The sequence below is a fragment of the Neolamprologus multifasciatus genome, chromosome 2 (genome assembly GCF_963576455.1).
Source record: "Neolamprologus multifasciatus chromosome 2, fNeoMul1.2, whole genome shotgun sequence".
In the NCBI taxonomy this organism is placed as follows: Eukaryota; Metazoa; Chordata; class Actinopteri; order Cichliformes; family Cichlidae; genus Neolamprologus; species Neolamprologus multifasciatus.
Genome location: NC_140440.1, coordinates 18,785,741 through 18,812,253, shown reverse-complemented (window position 1 = coordinate 18,812,253; position 26,513 = coordinate 18,785,741). Strand labels below are relative to the sequence as shown.

Here is a 26,513-nt window from a genome sequence, read left to right as displayed (position 1 = left end):
AATCGATTTTAGGGTTCCTCCACCTGCTGAATCCACTGTAAACTCTTCCCTACACATTTTCATGTTGAGAGGCAAAGTCACCCTCTACAATGGAGACAACAGAAAATAGAGCTTTTTGTTCTGTTTCCCTTCTTTTTCCCTGCTCATGTTCTACTTACCTGAGTGAAAATTTAGACTGAAATAAAGTTAGTTTCCCATCTATTTATTTTATTTAATACTTTAATATAGCCCAAGGTTCAGTTTGCTTTTCATAAAAATAAGAGGTAGAAACGTTCTTCGAGGAGCTACCTTTACTTTCTTTGAGTACGTTTCAGAGCCGGTGCTTTTTACTTTTACATGAAGTTGAATCTGTACTTCTACTTAATTACAGGATGCTTTTGCCACCTCTGATGTTTACACAACTTTCATCAAGCTGGATGCACTCATTTCCCATTTTCCTGGCAAAACAAAAAGAGGAGAGACTCAAGACTTTTGCTCAGTGTTGTATGTATGTGGCAGTCATTCAGCTCATCTCCACTTCTTCTAGTTCATTTTATGTGTGTGTCTCTCTCTCTCACACACACACACACACACACACACACACACACACACACACACACTATTTGTTCAAGCTCCACTCAGGCGGCTGTAAAAGCTTTCACTGTTCAACTGTCATGAGGCTGGGAGGACAAAGACAAAGAAAGTTGAAGGGGGTATCAGTGTAACCAGCACCACATCTACACAGCTCTGTTACAAAAAAAAGACACTTTACTGTAGTCAAAAAGCTAAAGGCACTCATTATGCTGAGCCTCTGTGGTCCAATCACACTGCCAAGCCCAGCGTCCTATATTTAGCCAATTCAAAGCATTAAAATCACAGAGGACTTCAATCAGCAAGAACAGAAACATGCATCCAAATTTAAATGAGGAAAAAACTCTTAACACGGCCACAGCTATGCAGCATCAAACCTTAACGAGCAACAACATGAACTGATCCTGTTCCAGGAAAACATACAGGAAATCATGCTCATCCACCTGATTGTAGTATACAGCACACATGACAAAAGCGAGTTTGACTCAGAGATTTACGGACTAATCACTGACTTCCAGTCAAAACCCGTCTTGCGAGTTACTCAGTTGACCGTTTGTTCCCAAGCCAGTCACTAACTGTAGTGACAAAAAGAATACAGACTGATTTGACCACTGCATTAAAAGACGGTGTGCAGGATGCAAATGCAGGTCAGTGCACTCTAAGAGTTTTTATTTTTCTTGCTGCACTTGTAGTCATACCGTGGAAAGCAGAAAATGAGTAGAGCGCAACAAAGACAACACATTTTGTGGTACTAGCAGCAGTCAGCGGTCTGCATTATGATAGAGTTTTACACTGAAAATGACAAATCTCGTGAAAAGGGCCAACACCACCCATATCCTGTGACACAGGTTTGCAGAGACTGTGTTGATGACCTGAGTGAGCAGTTTGATGAAGCAATATCTGTGAGCAATCCAGTTTTTTGGGGGTTTTTTTTTTCCTCATGTGATGCAAGAACAAGGTGTTGCAATCTTCAGGTAATATTTTACAACTGAAACTTACTTGCGACCCTTAAAGCATCCGTACATCCCGGCCATGGTGTAACGATGAGATGAAGCCAAAACGTGATTTGTGCGTTTTCCCGATGATGCCCCGTTTCTTCTGGTCTATGAATTTAAAGCTCTCAAACCCAAAAACTTGAGGTTTTTGTCTTCCTTTGCCCCCTGTATACTGAAGACTTCTCGCTCTTCGCAGTAGAAAAGATGCCACTCCACAAGAGAAGATTGCCTTCCTCCAAGTCAAACCATCCTCTGAGGTTCCTTCCACTTTTGAGTTCCACTGAAGTCAAATTTCATACTGACCTCTCTCCTTTCATAAATCTGGCAGGAAAAGCACCAAAGCTAGCCAGTCTAAACCACTCCAAGACTCGCATTCAACTGCAGCCAAAGTGGGACGATCATAACATCGTGCAAGCAGCACAAAAATAGAGTTAGAAAAACTGAATTGCCCTTTAAAAATGAACAATTTACCAGAGAGAGAGGAAAACGTCTCTTCCCCCAACGACCACGTCCCACAAAAGAAGAACAAATTCTTTGAGTGGTACAATGCAGTGATGAAAACAATGAACTATAAATGACTGACTGGCTGCTGCATGCTTTGCTCCTCTCCTCCCAGTCACCACGACTGGTAATGCTGCTGAAGCACAGAGGGAGGAAAGATAAAGAGGGAGGAGAGAGGGAGGGAGGAGGCATGTGTGAACAAGATACTCCCCTCACGACCTTATCCTTCACCGTCTCTTTCTACTGTTTAGATGTAATTAACCAGTGAGTGCCAAGTGGTTTATTGTTAATGTTTACTTTTACTAATATTACCTCAGATGTTTCCCCATGAAGACAGTCGAGCAAAAAAGTATGAAGTGTGTTGTTACTTGCAGTAACAGCACACTTTATATCCAACATAGCCTTCATAGTTAACCCTAAAGACAAATTATTACAAATCACTGTCAATTGTTATATTGATACAGCCGGTTAAGACCAAACCTAAAGAAATGTTTAAACTGGGCACAGACATGCCACTGTCCTGTCTGTCCAATATGAAGCTGGAGCCAGCTAGTTCTCGTAAAAAAGTAAGAAAATGTACTACTCTTCACCGCTGAACCTCAGTCACCATGTAAATTGCAAGCAGCAAACTCCAGGACTGGAAAAAGAAAAACAGAAATCAATCTGAAGAGGAAGTGATGGAAACTGTGGTTTTGTAAATCGCTGATTTACTCCCTTTTTATAACAGTTTTGGTTCTTTTTGGTAATTATATCCACAAATAATAAAAAAATATATTTAAAACACGTACGTGCATTATTTTTAATAGCCACCAACAGATGATAGCGGTGGTTGCAAAAACACTCTGGTTTCAAACTTGATTTCAGTAAACTCTTTCCTGGTGACCCATTCAATTTTACTAATTAAAATATTAAGTGGATTTTGTGTATTTTTTTTTTTTTGTCGTCATTTTGCATTTCAGAAAAGTAGACTTCATTAGCTCAAGAAGTAGAGCATCTACGAATCAGAAGGTTGGTGGTTTGATCCCTGATCCATGCCAAAGTTTCTTGGGCAAGATACTGAAGTTAGTGTGTGTGCGAATGTTAGATAAAGACATTTAGACAGAAAAAAAGTGCTTCTATGAATAGTTGTAAATGAGGTATAAAGCGTCTTGAATATACTAGAGTAGAAAAGCGCTACATTTCTATTTACCCTTTAGCTTTGACGGACAAATTGTTAGCTGGTGAGGATGCAGGTTCACGGTCTCTTATCAAGACAGCAATAATAAAAAATGGTCATCTTTAAAATCGGACTTCCCGACTAAAACCTGTCACAGAAATTGCATCCATCTTTCATACCATCTAATAGATCAAGGCTCAATGTTTTGAATTAGCAGGGTTTGGCTTCTTCAGCAGTAGCTTTAGCTGCTAGCTATCTATGGGGCTTCACCTATGCCAATTTCAATCATGTTTGCTACCTTTAGAGCCTTTTAAATACAATAGTCAGACAAATAACAAGACTTGGAGTACAGTTAATTTCAATTAAAAAAACGACCAATGCTTGCTTTAGTGAATGAAAATGCTGCTTAACCTTAAACACAGAGACGCTGCTAATCCTAAAAAAGCCTTCAAAACAGAACTGTACCATCACAGTAGGCACACCCATGTTTAACACATCGTCTGTGGTCATTTACGCACAATGATGATGTCCTGACTTCATATCCTGGGCTACTTTAGTGCTGGTATGTTTACTAAGCTATTTGTTTCTAGTTTTTATGCTAAGTTATGCTAGCAGTCTGGCATCACCTGGAATTAAACCATAAGCTCTCCGTTACAATACATTTGACCACATGTCAAGGTTTAAAAATTAGTGGAGCATTTCAGTGTCCTTCAAATACAAAAGGACAGAGCCCAGTGTTCTCTGCGTCTCAGTAGGAGGCCTAGCGGTCGCACAACAGCCTGTCGCAGCTAATCGCTATAAGTAGAAAGCTTAACCACCAACAGCCACTACAGCTCAGAGCGCTTACACTGTGTGTGAGTGGCTGTGAAGTGACTAGGGGCTGATCCTGAGATTTCCTGCTACAACACTGAGTCAATTTTAGCTAAGTGGCCAATTTTTTAAAATGATTATTAGAAGATCACTATATATCAAAACAACTAGGAGCTGTATGCCGTTATCTGTAACAAAGCACATGTTTACATGTTTAAACAGTTAAAAATGTTGTCGCAGTGACAAGAGTGAAAGTATAAAGTCTTGCTTTTGTCACACTACAGACAATTTTATCTTAGTGATCTTATAGTGACACAAATCACATGAATCATCATGGTGTTGACATAGTAATGTCGTTAGTGGAACGGATTTCTCAATCCCAACATGCCCAGACTGAATACTGTCTGTGTGATTCAGTATTCACTTCAGACATGTCAAAGCTTTAAAAGTCTCTGTCTGTGTGTTTGCGCGTGTGTGTGGCAACGCTGTATCAGTTCCAGAGCTCAACAGCTCCATTTCAACACAATAATACACAACACACAGATCAGTTTTAGCATGCTGGGATTGTTGGGAAATGTCTTCACTCATGCGTACACACCCCTAGCATAAAGTCCTACCACATGACAATGTCAATGAACCATCACGAAGAACCCTATCAGGCTGAAGTTGTGTAGACGGAGGATTTCCACCGATTTAATCTACGGCTTAATCGGCGTTTCCACCAATAAATTCACTGCTAAATTGGCTTTAGTTGAGATTAATGCCTGAAGAAGGCTCTTGGGATTTCCCATCCTGGTATAGTCTGTGCATTTGTTCATTTCTAGTCTGTTTTCTTTGAATCGTGTCTCTCCCTGCCACATTTGTTGTACAAAACATAATTCGTAGAACAATAATTCTATCACCTGCATTTTTTTCATATTTTAAGTCTTTTGAGGAACTTTAAAGTGCCGTTGGATGATTCAGTAGTGAAATTGAAAGAAAAGGCTCAAAATTTAAAGAAATCTAAAGTCTGCTTCCTGTCACAAAAAACTAGGTCAAACCAATTAGACAAGTTAAGTTTGTGCTCAGCTGCCAGGCAGCAGGAAAGGAAGTGATGTACAATTTTGATTAGGCAATACACCAAACGCTGCACAGACAGCACTGTAGTAATTAGGAGGCTATCAAGCTGTGTAGGGCCTCAATGTTTCTGTGTTTTCTTATTCATCTTCTCTTTTCAGGCCATTCATACTCATAGCCCCTCAAACTAAACAGCAAAAGTTTAGAAAATAGCACGCTTATTGGTAATACTCTCCTGGTGTTTTTCACCAGTTTTCGTGACTGTACCTCGAGTCTCGCACCACCGAAAGGTCAAAGGTTAGAGATGCCATCGTTAGGCTTGGGTGCCGAACTCTGTGATTTTTAGGGTAACAACCAAATTATGTCCATACTGAGTGTCAACAACCATAAAACTACTAATCATCCAAGTTAACAATGAACAATTTGAGATTTGAACCTTCATAGTGCCCTAGTTGGAACAACCAGTGCATTACTTTTAGCTTTTATGCGTCACGTAATCCAAGGATGTCAAACTTAAGGTACAGGCGCCAAAATTGGCCCGACAAAAACTTCAATCAGGTCCACTGGAAGGCTTTGGAAAATGTAAACGAGTGAATCTTTATCTGTATTTTTAGAACTTTTACAGCTTTTCCTGCCAATAAAGACCTTTTTAAAAACTTTTTGAACAAACAAAAGCAAAAACAGTCAGTCCGTGGTTAGAAAGAAATTAAAAAATAAAAATTCTGTGAATAACCAAAAACTTTATCTTTTACAAATACAGGACAGTCTGAACAATGAGCTGTCAGGACTTTTTCTGTAATTTTACATATTTATCATGCAAAAAAACTGAGATTTACTGTTGAAATTTGTTGTTTGCATCTCAGGAATTCAATGTTTTAGTTAAATGTCTTCACTCGACCCACTTAAGACCAAAGTGGGCTGGAAGTTTTATAGCAGTTCACAGAACAACATCAGCATTTATGACCTCCGCTAAAGTTTGGCAGCGTTTGCCTGCGTGTCATTCAGTCTGTAAACACAATAGATCAAAAAGTTTTGAATGATTCTGATAAAACTTTGTCGGGGTGTAGAGTGGGGTCGTGTTAACGAGCCATTCAAATGTAGCTTTCTCCACCGAGGTCTTCAAGTTCAACCTAATGATTTATTGGGTGAAAGCTGATTACAAGCCTTAAAACTTAGAAACTGTGATTCTTACAAGTGCAGTGTAACAACATATAGAAAGTAACGCATAAAGATTTGAAATATCATGTCACATTTGAGCTCTGACCTTTCTTCAAAGTCAGTGATAACAATACTATTTAAATCTATGTTACTTACTGCCATTGTGTTTATCTAATTTTTACTGCACTACAAACTTCTTAAAGTACCTTTAAGAAGAATAAAGAAAACAAACTTAATATATACAACATACATACTATTCCCTTGATAGTAAATACTGCCCTGAGTGAGGCGCTTTGCTGGAGGTTTGCACTCTGAGTGCTTCTTGTTTAGAAATGCATCTCTGACTATTTGACGTATCCAAGTCCAATATTCACTCTTCCTTTAGCTCTGTGTTGTTTTCCACCAGGTCCTGAAAGTGATAATGTCTTCAGGTTTTGTGATGTATGAAGCTGCTGAGTTTTTATTTAAAGTCTGGTGCTAAACTATTAGTATACAGTAGGTCTATAAGTTACATTAATATAAACAAAACTGGAATAAAGGCAATTAAAGTGATCAACAGGCCATAAAACCACAATATTAATGAGAGCAGCTTTAACTCTACATGTGGGGTCTCTGTCTGTTTTCAGGTATCAGTAACACATCCAACTGAGGCAGCTTTTAAAATGAACTCAACTCACTAAATCTCTGAGGAAAAATAGACTCCAGCCAAAGGAGATTTATAACATCCATTTGAGTAGGTTTCCAGAGTCTCTGTGTACACAAATTTCTCAGTGCAACTCATCATGGCATGGCGAGTGTATGCTGCGCATGTTCGTATGTGAACAAGCATGTGTGAATCAGACAGCTTTCTGTTTATAGAGGCACAAGGAATGTTGGTCAGTTTCCCCTGGAAGAGGGGGGGGGGGGGGGGGGAGTGGATACTGGTATTTCCTGAAACGACCCCGAGTCTGGACCCACGGAGAGAGAGACTGAAACAGTGACGGAGAGAACGGATGACTCGCAAAGAAACAACTAAGAGATATGAAAATGTGTCATCTGGATCCATCGGGGATGAAATACTGAGATAATACTGATAATAATAATAATACTGAAATAATAGATAATACTGAAATACATTGATAGAAGTGAGCAAATTATAAGTTCAGCATGTTTTCAAACAAAAGTCTAAAAATAAAACTAATCTTTTTTAATTTAATGAAACTTAATATAATCAGTGATGGACACCTCCATTCATTAAGCTGGAGCCACCCTCGGCACAGCTGTGGCGTCTTCACTGAAATGACTGATGGTTTTTCATGCAGTGCTTGTCCCTCCTACCTACCGTGATGCCAGAAAAGCCTCCACTCGGCTGAAATGCCCCAAGTTAGATCTCTGGACTTGTGGTCAACCCGGAGGCCTTGCTTCTCTTCTCTATTCTTTCCATCCCCTTCCTCATCTCCACTGCTCCTTTTCCCTCGGCTGGCTCCGGTTCTGCTTCCTCACTCACCCTCAGCACAATGCATTCTCCTTCCCCTCTGGTTTGTGGTTTCTGCGCGTCGCCTATTCTCTCCAACACAACGCACACAAGCTGATCTAGATATCTCCCTGTATAGAGGAAGAGGAGGGGAATCACATTGCTCTGAATTCCACCTCACATCTGGAAACCATCTTCGACCTCTCCCTCTTTTTTTCCCTTTTCTTGCCAGTCTCTCTCCCCCCCTTCTCCAATGCTCTATGCTGTAATGTAAATAGGCCTGTAATCATACTCCTGCCCTTAGCCCGCCGTGCTGGGTGGTGTGTGTGAGAGAAATCTTACACAGAACACACTTCGCCAACAAGCGGAGAACCCCGTCTTCCTTCCCTCTAACTCAGGCCCCAGCTGAGCTTTATGGGGCGATAAAAACAAAACCCTATTCTTCAACTCTGTTTGCATCAATTGCATGCGTGTGTGTCTTTGAGTACTAAAGCAACTGGAGGCCCCTTAGCCACTAATACAAAGTATATAACTGAATGCCGATGACCTAATGACCCGAGAGTGAAGATTTTAAGAGCGTCATCTCATTGCTCCATAAACTGAACTCAAGGAGAAGCAAAGGTACCTTTGTTTAACTGAAGCAGTGAGGGTATATTCTTGGGGTACAACACACTGTTTTTCCTCTGAAACTGTTAAAGAAGGTTTTGTTTGGGTACAGTTGTCATGGCAAAGTGAAGTGCTTCTTGGTTTCCCAGCAAAACCTGGCAAGTCCATCATTAACACTACTCGTTTTACTTTCTTAAAGGACCAAACCAAAGTTTGCTCATTACTGCCTGTATGTAACCAACACTTTAATTGAACACAGACTGCTAAATGCTGCTAAAGATATCAGTATTTAGCAACTACTGTGCTCATCAGCTAAAAACTTAATGAATCCCATTCGGTTTGAGAGACAAATTACATTAACTTAGAAATTCTTCCACAATCTCAATAAGCTTTATGGGATAGCTGCTCATGTAGTCGCTCAATACTGTAGCAGTTCACACATTCGCCCAACAAGTTAAAGAAGCCGGTAAAAGACCTACCAAATCCAACCGATGGAGCTATTTATAGTGTAGCTGTCCATTAATAGAAAGTTTTGACTGATGACATTTAAATTGCCATCATTTCTATTCCCACCACACGACACCAGCCCAGTTGTGCAGCGGCATTCAGTGCGAAAAACAACCTGAAAGTTTCACAACTATAGTTCCTCTAATGACCATTTGAGGTTGGCTTTAAAAGTGATCGATCCCCAGGGTACCAATAAGTTTATCACTGAAGCTCCCAGTGAGCACAGAGGCCTTCATCATTGATAAATGAAAGAAATTTTGAACCACCAGGACTCTTCCTATAGCTAGCCGCTCAGCCAGTCTCAGTGATCGGGGATAGAAGGGCCTAACACTGACACAGCTTCAGCACTGCTCTGTCGGCGTTTGACGACCATCCCAGAAGGACAACCATTTTTGCAGTGCTCCACCAATCAGGCCTGTATGGTGGAGTGGCCAGATGGAAGTCACTCTTAAGTCAATGCTGAGGAGACAGCCAGAAAATCTGCCTGGAGTTTGCAAAAAGATACCTGAATGTTGTTTCCCAGACCACGAGAAACAAAATTCTCCGGTCTTATAAAACAAATATTGAATTCTTTTGCCTGAATGCTGAGCATCATGTCTTTAGAAAACCAGGCACTGCTCATCACCTGCCCAATGCCGTCCCTACAGTGAAGCATGGTGGTTGCAGCATCATGCTGCAGGGATGTTTTGTGACAGGGAGATTAGTCAGGGTCCAAAGTTAAAGTGAGCAATGTACAGAGACACCCCTGATGACATCCTGCTCTAGAGTGCACTGGACCTCGGACTGGGTGAAGATTCATCTTCCAACAAGACAAACCATAAACCCACAGCCAAGATAACAAAAGGACCAGCTTCGGGACAACTCTGAATGTCTCAGCCAGAGCCCAAAATTGAACCTGAACATCCCTGCAGAGATCTGAAAATGTCTGTGCACTGATGCTCTCCATCCAGCCTGATGGAGCTTAAAGGTTCTGCAAATATATATATATAATTAATTTTTAATAGGTTGAAAGAATTTTAAACAAACCCTTTTCACATTAGCATTATGGGTATTATTTTGTGTGTAAAGTTATGAGGTAAAAAATGAATTTAATCTATTTTGGGAAGCTGTAACAACAAAATGAGGAACAAGCAAAGTCCTGTGAATGCTTGATTGAATAGGCTGTCTCAATGCTAAAGAGGTTTTCCAGGACTTTAGTTGACACGGACTTGTTTTTCCTGACTTTGATGAGCAGGGTGGCAGATGAAACCATCCAAAAAGATTTCGTGCCTCCGAAGTATAATCGATATGAAAAGATAACGCTCACTCAGGCTGCACAGGAAGCAAGAAGTTAGGTTTTAAAGACCATCCAGTTACACTCCGAGTCAGACACACAGGAGCATGTTCTGTCAAATTATGAATGACTGAATTGTCATGACAGCACTCCCTCGCAAAGACAAACTGTTTTTTTTAAAGTGACGGACGACCTTATCAGACCTTTAATAAAGAAGACTTTGACAGTTGACAGGCCACACACACTCTCACAGAAGCCATTTTCTCCAAGCTTCTCAATCCGACAACCAGCAGACAAACTTGTGCATCTTCATTCAGTGTGATAATGCTAACTGGATTTACTGCCAAGTACTGAATGATACCACGTCATTATTCATCAAGATCTCAGAGCGCTTTGACGTGTAATGGGAATCTGCTTTGTCGTCACTTCCAGAACAAAGAAACGACGCAGTCAGAAGTCAGCATCGTTCTGCTGCACGTCAGCCTGTGGATCAGATCAGCTGATCTCAGATCAATAGTGTCATTTATTCAGTCACACTGACAGACAGCATGACTCTGTTCTGAATCAGTCAGTGTCTGTGTTCAGGATTACGGTGGTGAAACGCAGCGAAAGATAACTGTTTAATCTGGACCGTCCTTGACCTGCCTCCACCAAACACTGAGCTCACACGCATGCACTGTGTGTGTGTGTGTGTGTGATCTCACTAAGTCTACAGGGTTGTAGAAAGTGACTGATCTGGACAATAGGCCTAATATGCCTTTAAAGGCTACAGTAAATGAATTATATGGAAACCTTGCATGAGAGGTGGTGCATGGATGAATCACAGGCACTGAGCTGTTGAAGGAGAAAAGATCAGCTGCTGCTTAAAACCAGGGTCCTTTTGACAGGTTAGCCAATTAAAACTAGTTCACTGAAAACTTACTTGGAGAATAGATTAAAACCTCAAATGCATCTTAATGGTCCCCGAATGTTTCACAATAGATAACAACAAGTAGCAATCTTTGAAAGAACCAGAACAGCTTTGCTGGTGTTAAATCATGTGATGGAAAAAGTGGTGAAAAAGTGCCTGACCAAAGTTGATTTTTGAGGGGGATTACCACCAACCTACTTCCAGTTTAGCCAACGTTACACACTAATCCAAAACAGAATGTGGTGGAAACACCAGCAAAAAACAAAAAGTACATAAAAACTAACTAAAAGGACTTCAACTCCAAAGAATAATTACAGCCCACCTACAGTGCTGTCTGCAAATCAGAGCCCAAAGAGGAAAAACTAAAATAAAACGTTTTATCCCCACAACTAATTCAGTTCACACACAAACAAGCACAGCAGCGTGTCGGGCACACTGTAACAAGCACATGTATCGATTACTACCAATCAGACATCTCCATATACGAGTCCCAGAGATGACGCACAGTTGGCCGGGAAAGCTTGTAGCCGTTGCGGGGATACTCACTGTGTCTGCTGAATCTCAAACGGCCTCAGGGTGAAGTCATCCCTCAGATACTGAAACCAAGACATCTGCGCCGTCACTGGACTAATGATTGGATTATTTGTCTCAGTCGTGCGCCGGCGTCCTCAGCTCCGTGATGCTGCGTTCAGGAGACGCCACGGAAACTCCGCAATCCCGTCTCACCAACAAATCATTAGTGTTTAGGTTTACACTCCAATCCTATTTTTTTTAAATATATAAATATATATATAGTTTAATAGCGACCTACACTACCGTGATATCTTCCTGCTAATGCTATCCTAGGTTGGGTTCAGGAATAAAGAGGCGTTAACCGGTTCTCGGGGTATTTAATTAGCGGGTTTTGATGCCTTTGAGGAAGATTTCCTCTGGGTGTTCTCAATGTGGAAAATGCTCTAATTGCACTTACACAAAAGCAGAAACATGCACTCTACTGGATATGTCGTAATACGTCCATTCAGCAGCGATCCTTGTGCTTTTTCCAGGATAGGTGTTTACTGAACAAAACAAGAGTACACACAGTCCAGCGTGCCTGTGGTTAATAACGTTAAAACCAACTCAAGCATGTAACCCATGAATCCTATTAGTATACTTAAAAACCTGGAAAAAAACCTGGAAAAGCTTTCGAAACAGACAGTTAGGCAATAATGAGAGGATTAGGATCAAGTTACATTAAACAGCTTCCCCTTCAAGTTTCTATTAAGCACAGGTTGTAACTTATTAAGGCTGAACAAACCACTAAATGGTCTTTGACGTGGGTCCCAGTAGACTGGTTGCTAGGCTAAGGAACAAATCACAGGACGGTGTAGTATCGTTGCTGTTGATCAATTCGCATTTTTCCAAGGGACACTTGAACGCACCTTAAGCACGAACTGAACACCACCCAGCTGACTTTAGATCAGATAAGAAAATTATGTCTGCAAGAAATGATCTTTTAACGAAGTCACAGCAGCTCAGAGAGGCAAACTGAGGTCTGTGTGTACAAACTCGCATTATACAGCTCCGACTGTCAGCCGGGCTGAAGGGAGACACAGGTGTAGCTACGAGGCACAGGTTCAAATGAGCGCAGCACTTCAGATCCAAAAGTATGTATGTGGTGTTAAGTTAAAGAGAACCTGCTATGCTTATTGCTAGCTCCAATTTTCATTGTGTGTATATTATTTTTATTCTCGGAATGCTACATCAGCTTTGTATGACAATTCGATATAATCCTTATTTGTCTCATACTGGGCCTTGGTAGACCCGCCCCCCCAGTTCATGGAGCCTCCTCTGACTGGCTGCTCCTCTCAAACAGAAGGTTTGGTCGCTTTAAACTGAGAGTTTCGAGCAGTCTGAAGCCTGACCTTCAGGATTACTTTTACTGTACATGCACTGACCTCACCATTTGAAACATTGTTTAATATGAATATCAACACTGTTAAAGTGTATATATGACAGAAAATGAACGAAGTGCAACTTCATTGCGTATTTTGATTAAAAGTGGTTGTGTTTATATGCAAAAGTAGGTTTTATAATTTGCTTTCTTTTATGACAAAGTGAGAAAAAAGTGAGACTCATGATATTACCCAGACTGGAGATTTAGTTTTACAGTCTAGCACATGCACAAGAACGTCTTATCATCGCAGGATTTATACTACCATCTAGTGCAGCAGCTGAGGAACTGTGGCTTTGGCTTCTCTGCTGTTATACATGTCCAAACACGCTGCCAACAGTGAAGCTATAGAGTGCCTCCTGTTGGACAACATCAACCATCACAACATGCTTGCATGGGTTTCTTCAAAGGCTTCTTTGCATTTTAATTTTTGACATATCAGTCATTATAAATGCAGATACAGATGCAGCAGCTAACAGCTAATTTTGGTTGTTGGTATTAGTTGGGCTCTTGGACTGTACCAGTTTAGCTTTCTATGATTCACAGTTTTAAAATTGTCCGTATAGATCTTATCCAGAGCTTGGTGTAACCCCCTCTGTTTATGTCAGAAAATAAGGCAAGGATAATAGGCCTGGTTATAATAAACCCAATTATGTCTTTGAGGGATTATTGAAACCAACACTGCAAACTTAATACATTTTAATAAAAAGTTAGAAACCAAATGTCAAGTCAAAAAGCACATCACTGATTAAAAATGCTTCATCTACTGTTATGTTTTAATCACAAAAAGACTAATAACAATTTCTGACACGACTACCAAAAAAAACATCAGAAATATACAAATTAAAAAGAAAAGTCATAAAAACAGACTACAAACCGGATCAGACGGGAACAGAGTGTCAATAACGTTGTTCTACAACATGATGAACAGAGCTGTGAACTGGCATTAAAGGATGATCCAGTTTACAGAGACAATATTTGATATGGATTAAAAGTTAGGGGCTGGAGTAGCGTGAACATTAGCATGTCAAGCCAACTGATAACATTCAAAAACAAAAACAAAGAAAAAGCTGTAAAGCTCACGGTTTGGATGGAGAGAGAGAAGCGGTGGATGGTGCTCTGAGTTTAATTCATTACAGGCCTCCCTGCTTCCTTGAACTTACTGAGCAGTCCATCATCTGCCCTCAGGGGAAAGTAGAGTGTCCGGGTTTTGTAATACTGGGGGTTTTGACTGGAGGTTCTGGATGACATCAGCGATGAGATGGGCTCGCTCCACACCGCAGCCCGGCGCCTTCATAGCCAGCTTGGTGAAGTGGACGTGCAGGTGGTAATAGGAGGGCTGGTAGTGCAGGTAGACTCTCGCTTTACTGGCTTGGAAGGTTGTAGCGCTGGAGGATGGCTTCCTAATTTACACAGATATCATCGCAGAGAATGAATGAAGCCACATTGAGTAAAGATGACTGATATGCATATAGTTCTCTTTAACTGAGACCTGAGGATCACTTTAATCCCACCTTTCCTTTCTGGAAGATGTTCTGCAGCAGCGGGACATGCTCTGATGTCAGATCTCGAAGGCTCTTGATGTCTCTCTGATGTGCTATTGCAATGAGGTACAAATCATCCACCTGAAAGAAGACAGATGTGCCGAGGCTGTTAAGTGGTCTAAAAATCCAAGAACTCGCCAACCAGTAAGCTTTTGAGTAAAAAGCTCCAGGGCTGAAAAATGAAGCTCATAGTTCTTTGAATGGCTGCTTGAAGCTGGCTCACTCAAGCGTTAATCCACAGTGACCCCATGTTAGAGAATACAATTTCAGAGCAAGGGAGTGAATTTCTATATAGCTAACCATTTTAAATTGCATTAAGGATTGTATTAATTTGTGCAGTATTGGTGCTGTGGCAACTTTAATTGACAGGCCTTTTCCAGTATATTAGCTGTACTGTAACGTATGAGTACATTCTTAGGGAAGTTTTTCACTAGCCAAAACTTGCCTTGCTACCAGCTAGCCAGTGCCATTGTTAGCAGAGTCCCATGGTTTAGTTACTATGACCTGAAAAAAGCGACTCAGCCCAAAAATGTCATTAGGAAGGTTTTTTCTGAGGTCACAGAAGTGGGAAACTTAGGGCCATTTTTCCATAGATTTCTATGAAGTCGCCCTCTGCTGGCCAGTATATGCGCAGGTTTAATCACACCTGCACATATACTGTGTAAATTTACACTCTTAACATGAAGCCTTAAGCCAAAAGACTTACTATATCAGTTACACTGTGTGTCCTCTTCATGAACTGTAACCAGCGTAGGGCAAGTTCATCATAAAACTCAAATAAGTTACTTTCTCCAAAGTTTCATTTTCAAAAGACACATCAGGTTTGGGATATTACCATTTATCACAATCATTAAGGAAAACTGTAGATCGATCAGTCTAATTGTGTTAATCATACAAATAATGGCAGACTGTGATTTATTTACTTATTTTTCAATAAAGGGAATATTGCATGAAGGTGTTCCATAAGCACATTGGTGCACTCCATTTTGGGCTTTTGTGCTCAAGCACATTCTTTCCAATCTTACCACTTTGCATCTAAATGTGTATTATAGTGTTAAAATGCTCCAGCCTGGAGTTGTCATGCAATGCTAAATGAAATATTACAGAGGTACAGAAGAATAGTGTTTGTGCCACTGTAAATATATGATTGTCTGCATAGAAATGAGGTCTGCAAAACATGCCAGAGCTTTAGTGTAAAATCATGTTCTAGTTTATTCTGGTTGATCAAGAGTTTTAAAGTCAGTGAAGCAGTGTCAACATTAGTGGCCTCTGACCTGTGTTTGGTCCCACTTGAAATCCGGAAGGAGGACAAAGCCGACGTCAGGATCTGGATCTTCATAAACAATCCGTTCAGCCTCTGCCTTCTTCTCCAAGATGTTGTAAACCCACTGGAAGGTAAAAATCAGGGAAAAGTGAGCAGTGTGCACTCCAAAGACCAGACTGGAGCAGAAGAGGTACTCCAAAGAGACTGACCTGCACACTAAAACTCTGCTTCAGAATGTGGGGTAGAGTAATATTCTTATAGTCTTCCTCCGTTTCCTCGACCAGGAAACTCTCCTTACGCTGGTATTTCTTCATATGCTTCTCAGTGGCTGGACACACCACTGTGGTCTTAATCTCTGTATAACAGAAACACGCAGGTTATCTGACTGACATCACATAACATTCAGACAGTTTACTAGCGGGGAGCATACCATTGAGATGAGGGGGAGCCTGGAGCCGATATGTGCTGTAGATGTCGTTGTCATCTCCAGTTTGAGTGTGGAACCACTAAAGAGCTCAGCCAGTGGAGTCTTCTCTGATCGGGGTCTTTTCAAGAATAACCACAGCATCCTGATCTGCAACCTTAAGATCATAGTAAAATACCATAAGATCAAAGTTCCTATCAGGCCTGGTTTGCAAAAAAACAAAACAAAGGACTATTATTTTGAAAAGTCAAACCGGAAGCTAGTGTCGTACAGTTCCTTACAAATCATTCAAAAACGGCTTCCTTTAAAACGCCGCTTGCAACTCTGTAACAATAGTTACAAGTAACAAATAGCTGCATATGGTCTGCACACTGAGCAACGGTAGCTAACTTTGCAACAACGCTACCTTTCCGTGGATAAAGATGTTTTTCTCTCGGGCGGAGTCACTCAACACGCTTGAGGTTTTGAACCCAGACAGGACATTTTCCTGGACCGACTCATTTCCATCTTCTCGCCCATTCTCATTGTCAGTTTTCCCCCTCTTGACGTCTGGAGCTGGTTCACCAGTTTTATCGCTGTCGAGTAGACGTTTGCCGCTCGTGTCCGCCATGTTCAGTGTCGCTGCTTCGAAGATCGTGTATTGTGCACGATGTTTTCACACCGACTCAAAAATAAATAATATTAAATAACAAATATGCTATTAAATGCATGTAAGATAACATTAAGAATGTATATTAACATTGTTTTCATTTTATTATCTGTAAAATGTAATAAATTGATATTTGTATTTGTACTTATTGACTTTAGTATTCATTCTCCTGTTTATATAGTTTCCAGTTGGTTTATTTATTTATGTAGTTAGTTTTATTATTTTGGATTTATGATTATTATTATTTATTTTTAACATCAGACTTCAGGTGATTCGAGTGGTGGTTAGCTGAAAAAACAAACAAAACAAAAACATGTAAACTAAAAAAAAATAGATCCTGGTTATTTTTAATAATATAATAATAATAATAATAATAATATGGATTTCATTTATATAGCGCTTTTCGAGACCCTCAAGACTATTCATTCACTCTCACATTCACACACTGGTGGGGGCAGCTACAGTTGTAGCCACAGCTGCCCTAGCTGTGGCTACAACTTTTTATAGTAACTCTCATGTTTGTTTGTTTTTTGAGTTGTTTATTCAATAATTAAATAACTGCAACGTCAAAACAATGACTTTGGGCGTTTTTCTCTCTCACACTTAGCAAACAGTAGCTTTCGGGGAATGTTCCCTATAGATTTTGCAAAATAAATCAATCAATATATTTGAAATTATTTTTTCCCGCAACACTGCAAACACTTCAGCTTTCGTTCTGTTTGTAGGCAGATCTTTCATCTTTGGCTCTGGTACCATCAACAGCAGTTTCTTTCTTATTGTTGGTAATTCGGTTAATTTGCGGAAGTCAGCAATGTGCGGAGTGAGACCTCTAACTCGCTTCCTATTTTTCAGTTACGTTAATGTAAAGTTAACGGATAGAGATCGTCGCCCCTAAATGAAAGCTGTGAATTTCTTCTAACTCTTTTGGGGCTACCTACTCCTCAGTTGTTTTCACGGCTCTGTAATTAAACTGTATTTTCTTTATTCGGTGCCTGTTGTACAAATGAAGCTACACGCAGGCTGACTGGCAGTTACTCGGGATGTAACTGATTTGTTACAACGCAAAAGTTTCATTAGACTGCGGCTATCATCTCATTTTAATTAGACTGGGTGCTGGTATTCAGCGGGACATTTAATATGACTGACACGTGACTGAACTCATCAAATGAGCCGCGGGGCGCCGAGGTGAAATAGCCAATGAAGAGTGACAGCTGGGTTAATCAGGAAGTAATTTAATCACGCAAACGGGCACGCTGTTTGTTTTTGACGGGAGTGCGAAGGACGGAAGTTTGAACAGCAGGAGGCTAACGTCAGGATTATCGCGCTATAGCCGTTTTTGGCTCCTCTAAATGGACATATTTATCCTGAAGTGTTTTTTCCTGCTGGTCCTTCACACGTCGACGTATCCTGCTGCTGCGCGGTAGAGGTAGGTGGGGGTTTGGACGTCAGGCGTAATCTGATTGCTGCTAGCAAAACTTCATAGACTTTCTAATGACTGTAACTTGGTTAACTTATATTGGCTGTAATGAGTGCAGAATATTTATTGACTCAGTGGATGGTGCTACTGTTGGCTGTTTAGTTTAATTTAAGTTTACCAACTGAATGGCGCTGTTGTTTGGTATGTTTTATGCGTCCATCTTATTTTCAGGTTCAGTTTTTAAGTTTCTGTTCTTGGATGTTTAAATGCGCTTATTTTAAGTTACTAGAATAATGGTACACCCCCCACATTAGTGTGACTCTTTCCTGGAAACTGTGCCATAGCGCTCCGTGGCTGATTTGAGGGCGGTGAGAGAAAGAGTAATCTGTGATTGTGTTTTGCTTTCAGAGAGGAAAAATGTCCTTTTCATCATGGCAGATGATTTGCGACATCTCTGGGGTGCTATGGGGATCCGGTGGCTAAATCGCCCAACATTGACCCAGCTGGCATCCAGAGGCCAAGTCTTTCTTCAATGCCTTTGCGCAGGTCAGTTGCATTGTTCATGTTATTGTGGTGAATTGAACTGCATTGCTTAACCTCACTGGATCTCTCTTTCCTCTCTCAGCAAGCTGTGTGCGTGCCCAGTCGGGTATCCATGTTAACCAGTCGCAGACCGGACACAACCAGGCTCTATGACTTCAACTCTTACTGGAGAGTCCATTCTGGAAACTACACGACCCTGCCACAGTACTTTAAATCTCAAGGGTACTATCAGTATGTCTGTGGGCAAGTGTTTTCACCCAGGTAGGTCTAACCATGTGCATTTTGAATAGAAATCCGCAAAGAACTGCACATGCACCACTTTCCAGTAGAATAGCTGTGAAAATAATGGTTGTTTTTTTTCACTCTGTAGGCATTGCCTCCAACAATACTGACGACTATCCTTACAGCTGGTCCATCCCAGCCTATCACCCACCTTCATTCACATATGAGAAAAAAAAAGGTACGACTTTGCACCGTGTTGATTATAAAAGGAGCTTTTCAAATGGAAAGCCTGTTTCTCAATGTTATGATCCTTTAGCACACAGTGATTCATCAGTTGTCAGAGAGGTACCCATTAGGGAATAATTCACCTGTGTCAGAATACACACTACCAACCAGTTTACCTCCTGGGCTACACTTGCAGTGTCATGTCCCATTGTCTGGGGCAGCTGGAGAAGTTTAGCATTCCCAAGCGTGTTATTTACTTATTTTTCAGTTGTCGACGTAAACCTGGAAATATCTAAAGTCTGTGTTGAGCACAGACCTTATTCATACCATCTAACTAAAATTCCAGGGATCTAAATTGGTTTAGAAAAAAAAGGAACTGGGAGTATAAAGTGCTAACTCATTCCTTGTGACTCTTTTCTGTGGCAGAACTTTGATTCTATTTATGACTGAAACTGTTTTCAACAAAACCTCTAAACGCATCATCTACACTGGTATCAAACTGCTTCTAGCAGCTAAAGATGTTACTTGTGAACTGATGGAAAGTACAGCAGAGCCCAAAGACATTGGTACATAAGCAAGTCGATTCTGGAATCTTTGTGGCCACAACACAACTTCAATGTCACATAATTTTCATACAAACGTTGTTTCCAGATGTGTAAAGGGAAGGATGGGAAAACTCCACGTCAACTTTGCTCTGTGCTGTGAATGTGAGCGAGCAGCCTGGGGGAACCCTCCCTGACCTGGAGAGCACAGAGGAGGCGGTGAGGTTACTGAAGAGTCGAGTCAACGTGACGATCCTTTCTTCTTGGCTGTGGGTTTTCATAAGCCGCATATACCTTTTAGGATTTCCACAGGTTTGTCACTTATTATCCATTCCTACTGTTCCTCTGGACTGCTTGAACTCTACTGTACATGTTGGTTTAGCTACATCAATACAGTTACAAAGTATTGATATGACTTCCCAGTGACTCTCTTCTTCAGTCCAATCACTTAATACTTGCAGGTTTCACATAACTACCAGTTTCTGACTTGAACTAAGACTTTATAAGTTCAGATGAATCCTCTTATATTAGCACTGAGGAGTAGAGCTGCACCCATTATGGCCAACATGATTATCCCCATTACTTTGATCTATATTGAGATCCTGAATATTTATTATGATTCTTTTATTTTTAGTGACAAATAGCACTTTACAATGTTGCTGTGCTGCATTCCTTCTAATGTGCAAATGCTAAATTCAGTCAATCCCTGAAGGAAATATAAACAAAAAAAATTGCACAAAGTGAAATAAACAGGTCACTGCTTTCATTTTTGCACTGTGGTGCCATCCTGTGTTTAAACATGTTTCTAAATAAAGTTGCAAACACACTCAGGCCGGGTGAACAATCTTTTGTTCGTGGGTTGACAGCTTCCCTGAAGCCTTCAGATTCACCGTGTTTAGTTGACGTGATTGCGGCAGCAGTGATTTCCGTGGGTCTTTGTGAGGTCGATGGAGTGACAAGCTGTGCGGCTTGTGTTTATGACACAGCCATAAGCAACCACTGCACTGTGGCAGTTTGATTGGTGTGTTTTGCAGACGCAACTCTGGCAGCTTTCTTTATGTGATTTGTTGTTGGTTAGTAACTGCTTGCCCTAAATGTGAAGTATTTCCAAACGGTGGATAATGAGCCGCTGTGTGCAAGAATAGTCCCCCGTCAGTGAACTCACTGAATGATGCGGTTTGATTGAAAGGCTCATTGTCCTTATAAAAAAAAAATGCACAATCGTGTCAACTTTAATGTCAAGGATCAGATTTGAGTCCTTTGCAGTCCACGGTTGCAACTGCAAGTTCACTGAGCCTGAAGGAGCTGCATCGGCTCAGGAGAAGCATGAAGCATGCCCTGGTGTTTTTGACATTCACATGGTTGTGCACCATGAATTCGCCCTCGAGGGTCCAGGCAATTCTGATCGAAGCTGTCAAAGGGAAAAGGTTTGTGCAGACGACCTGAACTGTAGCAACCTGCTGTTCAAACAAAGGATCTCGCTGCTGTCCTTGACACAGTGAAGGAGCACGTCACAAATATGTTAGATATGGGTCTGTAGCAGCAGGAGAGCTGGGAGTGCTGTATAGCTTCACGAGACGATAACCCTGAAGAAGATAAAAGGGACATCAGAAGCATTTTGAATAAGTGTGGAGCTCATTGATTGCACTTTATATCACTATTGTAGCTCTAACTTTGAATGAATGAGTTGACCAAGATCAACATGATGATGTAGTGAACCTCGACTCAGAGCAGTGTTTTTAACAAGATACTACTAATTTTATTTCAGTTGCTTAATATTTTATTACTCTAATACTTTTTTTTTTTTTTGGTAAGACCTGACTACAGAAAGCATTCAGTTGAATATTTCACTCATACTGACTGATTTATGAGTTTGCACAGTCCTGGAGTGAGCACTACAAGTCTGATTGGCAGCACTGAAAAGAAACTCAACGACTGCTGATGGAATCTGGGTTATTCACACCACAAACAGTAACTCACTGATGGTATACTCTATGCAATTCAGTTAGTCCTCAGCCCCTCAGGGAACAGCCTGTCCTTAGCACAAAGGTGGCTCAGTGTGTGAAAAGTGGAAGATGTTGTTCTGCTGCTTAACAGTAATGTTCATTTGGACAAAAGAAGCCTATAAGAATATTGAAAACAATAAAGTACAACTGTAACGCAATAAAAACCAATGAGATCGATGTCTTGTGGTGGGTCAAAGGCCAGGGAGTGTCAGAAAACCCGAATCAGAAATAATTCTGAGATTTTTCCACAGGAATACCTGACCCTGTATCCTCTAGACCAAATGACTCTGGCCTCCGACCCAGATGTCCCCGAACGCCTTCCCACTGTGGCCTACAACCCCTGGACAGATGTAAGGAAGAGAGAGGATGTGCAAAAACTCAACATTAGCTTCCCCTACGGATCTATACCGAAAGACTTCCAGGTATGAACCAGCTGCTCTCAGCACCTCCAGTTTGGTTACCGTGGTTTGTTCCTCCTGAAGCGAACAGCAACACTGTAGTGTTTTATATCCTGTGTTCCAGCTGCGTATCCGTCAGCACTACTATGCTGCAGTGTCATATATGGATGCTCAAGTTGGTCGGCTGCTCAGTGCACTGGAAGAGCTGGGGCTGGCAGACAACACTATGGTGGTGTTCACCTCTGATCATGGTGAGGAGACGCGTAGCTGGATGAGATGTAGGCAGCTAATGTTAATCAGTTTTTTTTGTTTCTTTCTTTTAAGCATTTAGAAAAATAAGTTGCTAAAATATCTTTTATCAGGTGTTCTGTGCAAATTAAACAAAATATGGTTTGAGCTTGTCATGTTTATCTTGGACCACCAGATGGCACTGTTGTAACAGCAAATTGTGCCATGATTTGTTCCCATAGGTTTTTTTTTTTTCCTACTCTCTCTACCCTGCACCACTTACCTTTTTTGTTTTTTCAGCTTTGTGACTGGAAAACTCTGTTCTCTTTTAATGTCTCATTCAGTTGAGAGCACTAGACTGAATCCTCTGTGTGACTGTTTGATGAATCACTGCGTAAAGCCAGTCAAATGCCATCATTTTCATGACTGGGACAAACATCAGTCAAATGTGTTGCCTTAAATGAAAAGTATTATTTGTATGACTGAGACTGATCAATTTCTTTGTCTCCTGTTTGCCCGAGTCTTAACGAACTGTGTGCTACTGGGCTTCTGTTGCTGCAGGTTGGTCACTGGGTGAGCATGGTGAATGGGCTAAATACTCGAATTTTGATGTCGCAACACGCGTACCTCTGATCTTCTTTGTTCCTGATGGCAATGAAGCCGGTACATCAACCTTCCCGTTTATAGACGTCTTAAGGGAATCTGTGCACAGCATCAAAAGTAAGACACCCCCCCCCCCCCCCCCCCCCAAAAAAAAAAAAACCAAAGCATTTAATAGTATGCTTGTTTAACATTAATACAGTCTTGATTTCCATATAGAGCTTAAAAATGATTTACACAGGGATACACTTTGATATTTTGCCTTCAGAGAGCTTTTACTTCAAATGCAAGTGATGCAATAATCATGAAATTTAAGTGGAGGATGTTTAGTAAATGGTGGTGGAGATCTTGACTGGCTTTGTTTTTAAGGTGTCTGTAATTGGGTGACTTTTCTGTCTTAGGTGGCAAAGTTAGAGGTAGGCTGGTGGAGCTGGTGGATGTCTTTCCTACTGTGTCCTACCTGGCCGGCCTCGAAGTTCCCGTGCAGTGCCCTGACATTTCTTTCCAGGTATCAGGATATGAACATCAATCTATGTTTCTAATCACAAGAACAAATTGTCTGCAGCTTTGACCTGGTTACCTGCAAAACCGATGATATTCCCATCAGCCTCAAAGACCAGTGTGCTCGGGACAGCACCTTTGTGCTGTCAATGAGACTTTAGTTGGATATGAGCGCCTGAAGTGTTCATGTCGAGCTAGATTTTTCTTCAAAGTAGAGAATACCACAACTGGTAGAAGTTCCTGATGCCTGTAAGTCTTTAAAAAAAACCTCTGAGGTTTATTAAAACTGAAAATAAATTTATGCTGTGAATGTCAGTCTTAATGCTAACATGTTACTATTGTTGCAGTAAGCGTGGCTGTAATCAGACAAACCTCTGCATCACTGCTGCAATAGAAGAACTCTGAACTGTTTTCTCCGGGTTGCAGCAGCTCCTTCTGCGTAATCTCTAAATCTGTGCTTCTGCATTCATATCACTGAAATGGCCTCAGATTTTTCTCACCATTGTTGTTGAGCACTGCAAAAGTGACAGCGTTCCCACTCCCAGGCTGTACAGTTCGTCGGCACATATGCGAAACAGCTGAAATGGTTCACACGAGTCCATTAGCAGCCTCTCACTACGAACACGCCGGACTACTACAATCGGCTTTCATTGATCTTCAGACTGTGTTCATACTACACTCTCTGCCTAATGAGACCAGAAGAGAACTCCATCCATCTATCTTCTTAACTGCTTATCCACGCAAGGCTTTAGAAGGCTGGAGGCTCTCGGAGCTGACAGGGTGTGCCCTATCATTCAGATAGGTCGCCGTTCCATCTGGACTCTTAACACAGAGAGACAGATAATCAGGCAGCCAATTAAGAACCACGAGTGGGCCTAACATGCTCGTCTAAAGAGCATGGGGAAAGCACAGCACCTTCTAGTGGTGAAGCAGCTCTTTGCCTCCCACCGTACCTGAACTAATATCTGCAGCTTAAAGCATCATGTCACTGCGATTGGCGTTCAAATGACATTGCGTTAATATGACAAAGTAAACCAAACGAAGCCCAAAGATGGCAGATATGAATATGATCCAACTACCCCTGACATCTACTCCCTTCACCTGTTTAGACCGTTTTCTTGCCTTCAGGTGGAGTTGTGTACTGAAGGAGAAAACCGTTCCTATGCTGTGCCAGAAGGGCGAAGCGAGAGGACTCCAGAAGATGTAGCTTTCAGCCAATATCCTCGCCCTGCTGATGCACCACAGGTAGGTAGTTTGTTTCAAAAAGGGGGAAAAAAGCTCTCATTAGCCGGCTAAGGTTAACTCATTAGTTTTGTATCAGTGTGGAAGTAATTGCAGAGCAGAAGGCAGGCATGTTATTAATACAGAGGTGTCTTGATGCTGCTTTAATAAGTTGATTATGAATTTGCAGTTTAAATGTTCTGAATTTTGCAGAGGTCAGCCACTGGACGTGTGTGTGTGGTTTGGGGGGGGGGGGGGGTACTGGAGCCGCCATCAAGCACAGTCATTGTATTAAAGTATGCAGGAGTTTGGCAGTCTGTCTGCAGCTGGCTCGCAGTTTGAGCTGGCAGCTGCAGATCTGACAGCGCTGCATGAGATTTCTCCAGCTCAAAGACGCTTTAAACTCCAAATTCTTCCCTTAGGAGAACTCTGACCTCCCTGACCTCAAAGACATAAAGATCATGGGTTACTCTCTGCGCACCTGGGACTACAGGTACACTCTGTGGCTGGGCTTCAATCCCAAAACATTTCAGGTAGGTAACCACAAACTCATCCCGCATAACGGTCGTCTTCCTTTCATCAGCATCGGTCTCTTTATTCTCCCCCGAGTGAGCGCGTTAGGCTCAGCCTGGGGAGTTGAACGTGATGGATCCATCCATCTTGTCTCACAATATGTTGGAGACGGAGAGAAGCAGATTAAATTTGTCTGTATCATCCATCCTGCTTTCCATCCAGGTGAATGTGTCTGACATCCATGCTGGGGAGTTGTACATGTCAGCAGACGACCCCGGTCAGGACAAGAACATCTTCAATAACTCTGATTACAGTGAGATAATGAGGAAGACTGCCAGCCTTCCTCAGGTAAGTTGGATTTTATAGACGTTTCTCCTCTTAGACATTCATTTACTCACTTCCTGACCCGTGGTTGTCGTCCAGACTGTTGGTTTGCAGATGAGAATGAAGCTGCAGTTTCACTACCTCACAGCGGGGATGAAAAGGCGCAGAGGAAAGCCATGAGGACGGGAACGAAGCACAACAGATGGGGACGAATAAAAAGGGACGATGGAATGAAAGGGAAAAAAGGCTTGAACATGTAATTTGTGTGCACTTGGTTCTTCAGGCTGATGTTTGTGCTTGAGAACTCATTGGTAGGCAGATCTCATGCTTTGACTTAGAAAACATTTCAGAGTGGAGTCCATGCTTAGCAGAATAGTTTGACGCTAACAAAAAGAAACGCGCCTGTTTGCAGAAACTTGTAATTCATCCATGATATGAATGCAGATACTTTATTTTAACCAAGCTCACCATATTTGTGTTACCAGTTAACCCCAGAGCTGGCTTGGTTAGTAAGGTACATCCTTACATGATTCACTGATACGTGTGGTTGGAGGAAAACTGGGCTTAGAACAAAATGTACTCAGCGGAGAAATGAACATTTGACTCAAAGCTGCAGTTGAAGCCTTAATGAAATGTCATCATGTGAGTCATGTTAGGATTGAACCACCATACTGTGGGCAGAAGCAGGGACACCGGTTACCAAACCTTTTTTTTCTTTTTTGGTATCAGCGTGTGAACATGTATTTTTTTTTTTTTTTTTTTTCTCCTTATTTAAAGTTGGGCATTTTAACACGGGAATCTGTGGCAACAGACATAACCTTTGGAGCCGGCCACAAGTGCATTTTTGGTATTTGCTTGTTTGCTTCATTTTCCCCCCATACAGCTGTGTAGAGTTGTGTAGAGGAATTGTAACCTTAGGAGCTCGAGCTGACTTAGTCACCATACTAAGAGTGTCCCGGTTATT

At 41.4% G+C, this 26,513-nt stretch overlaps 3 protein-coding genes across 3 annotated transcripts in view; 1 reads left to right on the top strand and 2 right to left on the bottom strand.

Moving 5' to 3' along the window:
- The window catches only part of LOC146524200 (uncharacterized), a 51,609-nt gene extending 39,653 nt beyond the window's left edge, over positions 1-11,956 (bottom strand). The window contains exon 1 of the mRNA XM_085133982.1: positions 11,542-11,956. Coding sequence (XP_084990108.1) covers positions 11,542-11,606 — 65 coding nt within the window. The 5' untranslated portion in view covers positions 11,607-11,956. The remainder of the gene's footprint in view (positions 1-11,541) is intronic.
- A 1,607-nt stretch (positions 11,957-13,563) lies between these two features.
- Positions 13,564-16,815, bottom strand: dcps (decapping enzyme, scavenger). The gene is given in 10 exon segments (XM_085134110.1): positions 13,564-14,155; positions 14,157-14,300; positions 14,302-14,331; positions 14,443-14,553; positions 15,747-15,860; positions 15,946-16,091; positions 16,167-16,217; positions 16,220-16,259; positions 16,261-16,317; positions 16,567-16,815. Coding segments are annotated over 10 exon segments (999 nt in total). The 5' UTR covers positions 16,771-16,815; the 3' UTR covers positions 13,564-14,053.
- Positions 16,816-17,620: 805 nt separating this feature from the next.
- ids (iduronate 2-sulfatase) lies at positions 17,621-26,248 on the top strand. Its single transcript, XM_085135398.1, is given in 19 exon segments — positions 17,621-17,629; positions 18,571-18,670; positions 18,673-18,725; positions 18,727-18,756; positions 18,758-18,772; positions 18,852-18,998; positions 19,000-19,030; positions 19,140-19,246; positions 19,868-19,894; positions 19,897-20,002; positions 20,005-20,061; positions 22,008-22,186; positions 22,287-22,413; positions 22,952-23,110; positions 23,392-23,498; positions 24,620-24,736; positions 25,135-25,245; positions 25,448-25,573; positions 25,649-26,248. Coding segments are annotated over 19 exon segments (1,689 nt in total). The 3' UTR covers positions 25,730-26,248.
- Positions 26,249-26,513: the final 265 nt, after the last annotated feature.